The sequence below is a fragment of the Euphorbia lathyris genome, chromosome 3, assembly GCF_963576675.1.
Source record: "Euphorbia lathyris chromosome 3, ddEupLath1.1, whole genome shotgun sequence".
In the NCBI taxonomy this organism is placed as follows: Eukaryota; Viridiplantae; Streptophyta; class Magnoliopsida; order Malpighiales; family Euphorbiaceae; genus Euphorbia; species Euphorbia lathyris.
The window spans coordinates 85,902,942-85,910,863 of record NC_088912.1 but is presented as its reverse complement, the minus strand read 5'-3'; the positions used below and the strand labels follow the sequence as shown (position 1 = coordinate 85,910,863).

The 7,922-nt window shown below is 33.3% G+C and overlaps 1 protein-coding gene across 11 annotated transcripts; it reads left to right on the top strand.

The window, feature by feature from the left end:
* Nucleotides 1-307: 307 nt before the first annotated feature.
* On the top strand, nucleotides 308-3,993 carry LOC136221588 (uncharacterized). 11 transcript variants are annotated; one of them, XR_010685201.1, is made up of 9 exons: nucleotides 308-627; nucleotides 744-841; nucleotides 918-983; nucleotides 1,154-1,394; nucleotides 1,887-1,940; nucleotides 2,887-2,938; nucleotides 3,036-3,101; nucleotides 3,570-3,606; nucleotides 3,712-3,993. XR_010685201.1 is itself a non-coding variant. In XM_066008965.1 (6 exons), exons 1-6 carry the CDS (start codon nucleotides 1,347-1,349, stop codon nucleotides 3,731-3,733), a joined length of 279 nt encoding a protein of 92 aa, XP_065865037.1. In that variant the 5' UTR covers nucleotides 1,299-1,346; the 3' UTR covers nucleotides 3,734-3,993. The 11 variants fall into 11 exon arrangements, 3 of the variants coding, with proteins under 3 accessions (XP_065865037.1, XP_065865038.1, XP_065865036.1); XR_010685202.1 differs by lacking the exon at nucleotides 3,570-3,606; XR_010685199.1 differs by having other exon boundaries at nucleotides 3,570-3,993.
* The last annotated feature ends 3,929 nt before the right edge of the window (nucleotides 3,994-7,922 follow it).

Below are 7,922 nucleotides of genomic sequence, written 5' to 3'. Positions count from 1 at the left end.
AATGTGTCTAAATGAAAGATCGAGGGCTTAATGTACCAAACAATAAAGAGATCATGAGTTCAATGTGTCTAAATAAAAGATCGAGAGCTTAATGCACCAAATAATGAAAGATCACGGGTCTCGAAATGCTTTTTGCCAAAAATTAAACCAAATGATTTCATGAAATAACACAAAATATGACATAATAGGTAATTTCGTCATTCGTTAATCCTATTGGGCTTTTAGAGGCCTGCTTTGGGTTAATGGGCTTGAAAGTGCAATTCATTGGTTGCACCATGGTATCTCATGGACTTGCACATTACCCAATCTCACTCTGCACCTGTGTTTTTCCCATCCTCCACAGAACAAAAACACCGCCGCAATGCTTCAAAACCTTGTAAAAAAATCCTTATGTCGCCGTTGGACACCGCCGTCATCTCCGTTTATCTCAAGATTCTTGTTTTCCACTGACTCTGCTACTAAAAATTCGCCGGTACCTCCGTCCTCCGAGTTGACTCGGTTGTCAAGAATATCGGAAGGTTGCGACTATGAGCACTGGCTGGTGATTATGGAAGCTCCAAAGGAGTTCCCAACTCGAGATCAGATTATCGATCGCTATATCAATACGCTAGCTATGGCATTGGGCAGGTAAAAACCCAAATTTGGTCACTTTAATCATGGATTATAATGATATCCCAACTTACTTTTGCGCAAATTTCTCACTTCATTGTGTATTTTTTAGCGACAATTTTAGTTACTTGCAGTGAAGAGGAAGCAAAGAAATCAATATACTCTGTTTCGACAAAGTATTACTATGCCTTTGGTTGCAATGTGCCAGAAACTCTCACTTACAGAATCAAATGTGATTTTTCTTTTGCCCTCTTTATGTCTTCTGGTAATGTGAATTATTCAAAATTATGATGTTTCATTTTTTGCAGCCCTTCCAGATGTAAAATGGGTTTTACCAGATTCATATTTATGTTATGGTGAAAATAGTTATGGAGGTATCATTTCTTTATTTGTTTGTTTAATTTTTGGTGCTTTTTGTTTAAATACATTTGAAATTTGTTTGATTGCCTACTCCTCTGATTAGAACGAAGAGGCAGAAACTCAAGTAACCCAAGCAAGACAGATTCACCCTCTTTTGTTTGAAATTGTTCTTATTTGCTTACAGGAGAACCTTTTATTGGTGGGAAGGTTGCTCCCTACGATGATAAGTACCATAAGGACTGGCTCAGGGATCAAATTGACGACAAATGTATAGGTAGAAACTATGCAAAGAAACCCAGGAGGAAGCGAAAGGGAAGTTGTTCAGTTAATTGAAGAGATGAACAGCCAGGAAATGTGGCTGAACTAAAACTTATCAGATGGTAGAGTTTCTGTTTCTGGGGATGATTAGGCATCTATATTACAGTGTGAGCCTTTTACCTTTTGCTTGATATATGATCTCATGGAAAGGTTGGGGCAGTTGTCTGCCTTAAATATTTCCAAAACCTATCTACCTGATCTTGATGTTTTTGATTAATCTTCTCAGAGTGAAGCATAATTATCATTTTGAAGAGCTTAAAATATCATAAATGGAGACATTAGTCTTGATGAAAAGTAGTTAGTAGTAGACTACTAGCTAACTAACTTTAGGATCTCGTTCAACTCTAATCTTTAGATTTAAAACTTTTATTAAGAATTATGATTATGAATGAGTTATTAGTTGATTTGGAATTTATTCATGCATTTTATTATTAAGATTATGGATAGTTGGATATGATTTTTGGCTATTTGTTGCATTTTAAAAATGTTAATTGTTGTTATTTATTGATTATATATATATATATATATATATATATATATATTTTAGTGCGCTTTTGTGTTACTCAGGCGAGCTTTTGAGCTTTGTACCTATGTTTCAGGACCCCTTGCGCCTTGCACCTTTAAGAACTATGGAGTTAAGATTGCTTGAGCTGGTTAGCATATAAACTATTGTTTGTTTGGTATTTTGTCATCAACAAGTTAAGGATAGAGTACTTAGGAATCTCATTTAGAATGAAACATCTTTGAGAAATGCGGAGATGGAAATGAGAATTGTCTTCTTAGCTTAGTTAGCTGCAGTAGGTTGATATTTGGTAGTAATAGCCATCTAAAGTTTTGGAGGAATATTAACTCTAAGGGATATTGAGGGTAAATCACACCGAGGATCACATATATTTGGACAATGGTTCAATAAGGTCGTAAAAGTTCATTTAGTCTCAATAAAATAACACATCTTTGATTGTTTTTTACGCGCGCTTATGTTGAATGGATGTCTTGAGCAAGTGTCCAGGTCAGCAGTTCCGGTAAGAGTAGCTGGAAAAAGTTCAGTGCGACAGTGCAATATTAAAGATGTGTTATTTTATTTAGACAAAATGGACTTTGATGATCTTATTGAAACATTGTCCCAACATATGTGACCGTTTCATAGATTGGTGCTGGCTTTCCTACATTTATTCTATTTGGTGAAAGCTGAATCAAAGACTCAATCACAAGGATTTGTTAACCATTTGATTGGATGAGAGGTTTTGAAGGGTAATTAAAGGGAGGGGAGGGGAGGGGAGGGGAGGGTATTACCTTTACCCTTATTTGGGAGAAAGGGAAGGGTTCATCAAAACCCTTCCAAACCTACCGATTTGGTGGGTTGAAAATCTATTAAAAACTTATTGATTTTGAACCCTTCAAAACCCTTCATTAACCCTTCAAAACCCTTACCATCATATTTTTTGATCTTCCAAACAAAGGTTTCCACTAACCCTTCCCTACCCTTCCTTTAATTACCCTTCAAAAATGAAAATTTATTCCAGAAATGGCACGCATTGATATGAAATGAGATATTAATATTTAATAGAAAAACTCAGCAATTTTTCTACATGTTTTCAGGTTTCAGAGGCTAGTTCTTGGGATTTTTCTGCTGCTTTGAAATTTGGAATTTGTAAGTGACTGTTTTCTGGTTTAATGCCATTATGTTGTATGCTTTGATAATTGCAATTTTCTCTCTTGAGTAATTTACTTTTTGTTCTATTCTATAGTTGATAAATCATTTATTCCAAGAATTCTACCAGAGAAATTTGCTGGAAATCCTCATCTTCAACAAGGTTTGTTTGGTACATTGAAACTCTGTTCTCTGAGAAACTTTATTTACGTCTCAGGCATCACGTTATCCATGCGCCAAGCTAATTAAATTATTGGCTTGGCGCACAAAGGATGTAGTGTGGCGAGCGTATAATAAAATTTCTCCTGTTTCGGTCACTTTGTTTCTAATTGTAAACTCATCTACATGCGATTTCCATTTCATTCAATATATCAATGTACTTATGAAATTAGCTTTTCTCATAGTCCAATAATCATTCTTACTACAAAAAGGATTAACATAACTAATTTTCATTTATTTAAAATTTTAAGAATTTCTTTTCTTCCCGGTATATATTCACAACATCAATCATTTGTAATCTTCATTTGCAAAGCAATACAAGTCTTTATCAAACTCTCTTGTGCTCTCTACATTCTCATAAACCTTTGTAATGCCCTTCTAGCTTAACTTACTTCTTACATACGAATTTTAGGGTTAATTCGGGGCAGTGGCGCATACAAGATTGTTCGGTAGGGGGTGTTTGGTTGTTCATTTTCATGCTCTTGTTTGCCTTTTCACTTCAAAAGATAGTTTTTGGTGTTTGGTTAGTGACTTCATGTTTGCCTTTTACACAGAAGTAGCTTTTTACAAAAGTAGTGAATCTCTATATCTTGGAAAACGGACCCTTAGTGCACTTTTATAGCAAGTTAACTAAGTGTCGCGCGGGTTGGAAAAATATTCCTGTGACAGAATGTTTGGAATCCTTCCATGTGATTGAGACATGTGTCCCTGGCGGTTATGCTTTTCGCCTAAGACATCTCATTGCTCCACGTGTCTGCCTTCTTCTATCTCCTTGTACTTCTATTTTATTTGCATAACAACTTCCATCTCTTTATAATTATTATTATTATTATTAATCGCCAATATCTTACTTAAATTGTGTTTGCATATGTGATTGAGCATAAAATAGGAAGTTAGAATTTATATTTTCCATTTTCCACGACTAATATACTGATCCCTTGTTAAAAAAATTACTGATACCATATATTATAAAACGAATTAAGATGAAAGTTAGGAAGCGAAGAATTTTTTTTTTAATTGTTATGAAGTGAAGTGAGGATTTAGCTTTTCATATTTAACAAACAAAATTACTAGTATATATTAATTTAATTAATTCTATTAGAATTAATTTAGTTCATTGAGAAATATAGATTATAATTAGGAGCAAAGATATAAGAATAATTTTGTATGTAACCTTAATTTATTTTACTTTCAAACCAAACACAATTACATTATTTACCTTACCTTCTATCCCGACACAACAAGTTATTTCGTATATCTCACTTATTTTACCTTATCTTACTTTAATTAAACTCAGTCCAAACAAGGCTTTAGAACCGGCTTTCTCTTCTCTAGGAGATTTCTATCTCTTGTCATTTCCTTAGATGCAATTATTACCTATCTATCGTTTTTCGAGAATACCCACGAGATATGTTATACTCCCTCCATTTTAAAACAGTTATCACACTTTGTAAAAAATTCTTATTTCATATTATTTGTCTAGTTCATTTTTCAAGGTAATTTTTTTTCTATTTTATTCTTATTAATGAGTTTAATATTAATTACATTTTTTTTTTTGTCAATTTTAAGTTTTCAATGTATGAGGAATAGTTTAATTTAATGAGTGATACCTAAAATGAGGATTGTTAACAAAGAGAGATAAATAAATAGTATTTTAAGATTAGGGCTTAATCTCAGGTCAAATGATTAGTTGGGAGAAATCTGAGGTGTTCTTTAGCAATTCTATCACCTCTACCTGCTCTTCTAGGCTGGCTAATTTGATGGGTATTCGTATAGGGCATTTTCCTTTTACATATTTAGGGGTCCCATTGTTTGTTGGCACCCCAAAAAAATGTTTTCTACAATCCACAATAGACAAAATTATCAGAAAATTTTCTAGTTGGAAGGGCAATTTGCTCCCCATGGTTGTTTGATTGACGCTAATTAATTCCATGATCACCAGCTCTTGTCTGCATTATTTTTTTTTTTTTGTACAAAAATTTATTAAATCGTTTGCAAAAGGCTACTCGTAATTTTATATGGATGAGTTCAGTGGATTCTCATAAATTGGTTACTGTTGGCGATATTTTCGAAATATTCCAATTTTCAATCTTGATACACGTTTGCGGGGATTAAAAATGGTAAAAATAATGCGGGCGTGCCAGAAAAGCTAATTCTCAAAGAATAAAATGGTAATTGAATACAGTAAATAAATAAAATGCGCCTAAATTATTTGAATTCTAAACGAAAAGCGATTGACGATCGTTACAAGGACTGAAAATAAAAACAACGGTCTTGGGCCCCGACGTTACTTGACAGGTCAGTTGGAAAAACAATTTTTAAGATAAGTACCAAAAATAAAAACAATAAAACAACACAAAGATATAAATTTTTTAATTTTCTTTTATATTTTTATTGATTTTATAAATATTTTTCAATGTTTTTTTTTGTATTACAAATAATAATAAAGCATGAAAATTACAACTTAAAAAGAAATAATAACTTTAAAGCTAGAAATGTAAATAAGTCATAAAAACAAATATGTACGGGATGAAATAAAATTAAACCGATCTCTTTGATGTCGTTGGGATGCGGGAAATTAAGGACTGGAACTCCGGAAAATCGGCTCGGGGGCTGTTGCGTTGTCCGGATAATTCTGGGTGAATTCGGAGCAGTTTGGAGAGTTCAGGGACTTAGACAGAAATTTACCACCAAGCTAATAAATCAGCAACACTTTGTGGAACAAAAACAGTGATTTCTTGGGACTTTCTGGCTCAATTTCAGGAGCTGTAGCGGTTGGATTGGAGCGAAACGAATGCTAATATTTAAACTTAGTGTGCAAGGGAAGGGTCTGGAACTGGAATTTTAGAAAAACGTTGAGTAATGGAGTCGGAATAAATTATTGAAAACGGGTCTGACAGAATAGTTGTTTGATGGTTGAAAAACCAAAAGCTTGATTCTGTTTCGTGGAAGGTACTTTAGGTGCGATTAAGAAGGCTATAGGATGTCGTTTTTTACGAAATAAAAATTGAGAGTTCTAGAATTGATGTCAATAAAGAGATTAAAATTAATTTGTGCTAAAATGATCAGCTAACGAACTCTAAATAAAATTTGAAAAACGGCTCACCAGAAAAGTTGTTTGATGAATTTTTCAATGATTAAAAACTCAAAAGCTTGTTCCTGAGTCTTTTTAATTGATTGAGATCAATAAAAAGTTTCTAAACATGAATTGGAATAGGTGTGTAAACTAAGAATGACTCGAAAATGGGGTTTCGGTGATCTTGGTTTCACGGAAAATGCTTGAAGCTTTGAAGAATATAACAATGGTGGAATTTAATTTAGATTAAGAAAGCTTGAACTGAGGATTGGGTAACGATTTTACTGACTTAACTAAGAGATTGCAAAAAACGATTTGAGAATTGGTTGATTAAACAAAGAGAATTTCAGATTTGAAGTTTCTGACAATTGGAAGCTTTTCTGAAGAACTGAAGATTGAAGAACTAATTCTGGGAATTGAGACCTTATTTAGACTAATTAGATGCTACATAATGATTTCTACGCACCTAAGGATTGATAAAAAGGCCGATTTTGGCAGATGATATGAGAGAAAATTTGAGTTGGCGGTGTTTGATTGATTTTTGAGTGGGGATCTGAATGAAAGAGTTAAGCTCTATTTATATGATTTTGGTAACAAATCCTATGTTAGTGGCCCTTGAATTTCTCACCCATGATCCCATTACCTTCCCATAAGTTGAAGAAAGAAAATGGTTGAGTTGGGAGTTGGAAAAATGGAGTTAATGCCGTGAAATACGTTCCTCAAATAGGTAGACATGTTCAAACCTGTTTTTCAGCACTGCTTCTCTTTGAAAAATTATCGGCTTCGTTTTAGCTCCGTTTTTGATATTCCGGAAAGCTAACATCTCGAGCTTTCCGAAAAAAATAATAACTGTCTGATATCATGCTGTTTCGGGGTCCGTTTTCATCGTCGAAGTTGCTGGACGGGTTACTGAAAAAAATGGTGCAAATTTGCCCCTGATTTTTTATTATTTCTTTTTCTTTTCTTTTTATTTCTGTTTTCTTTTTATAATAATCTTTTGATATTATTTTCTATTTTTTTATCACATTTTTATTTTATTGCAAAATGAATTTAATTAAAATAAAATAACTATAGACTAAAAATTATAGCCTATGCTAAAATACAAAATATTTAATTAGCCCCCAACAATTGCCCCCCTATTTTATGTGTAAAAGATTTGAAAATGAATTTTGCACATAAAATAAGTCTTTTATTAATACTATTATTTTTTACACGTCAGTACCGATTTTGTTGAAGCTGAAATTGTGTTCTTTGCAGCTTCCTCGTCATTTTCACACATGATTTCTTCTGGTTTATGACTCGGGGAAAAAAAATAAAGATCACCGAGGTAAATTTTGCATGAAAATCGACGATGTGTGATGGAATTGCTAGATGACTTATTGAATTTTTCTTTGAATAACAAGGCATGCCCATCTGCTGCTGTATTTTCTGATATTGCAATCTCGATTTTTTGCTTGCTTCGTCTTTGACTGATATGCTCTGCTGCTGAAATTTTTATCAATCAGGCCATGTTTGTTGATGTTGAATATGCTCGTGTCTGTCTCTATTTTCCTTCGTAACTAGGCTCAATTTGCAATCAGTTTTTCCTGCTCATTTAAACAAAATAGCTGCTGCCATTTCATTTAAATTGCATTAAAATTGATCTTGAGTTTCAACTTATTTGAGCTTATTCCTGAAAAAATGTTGAAG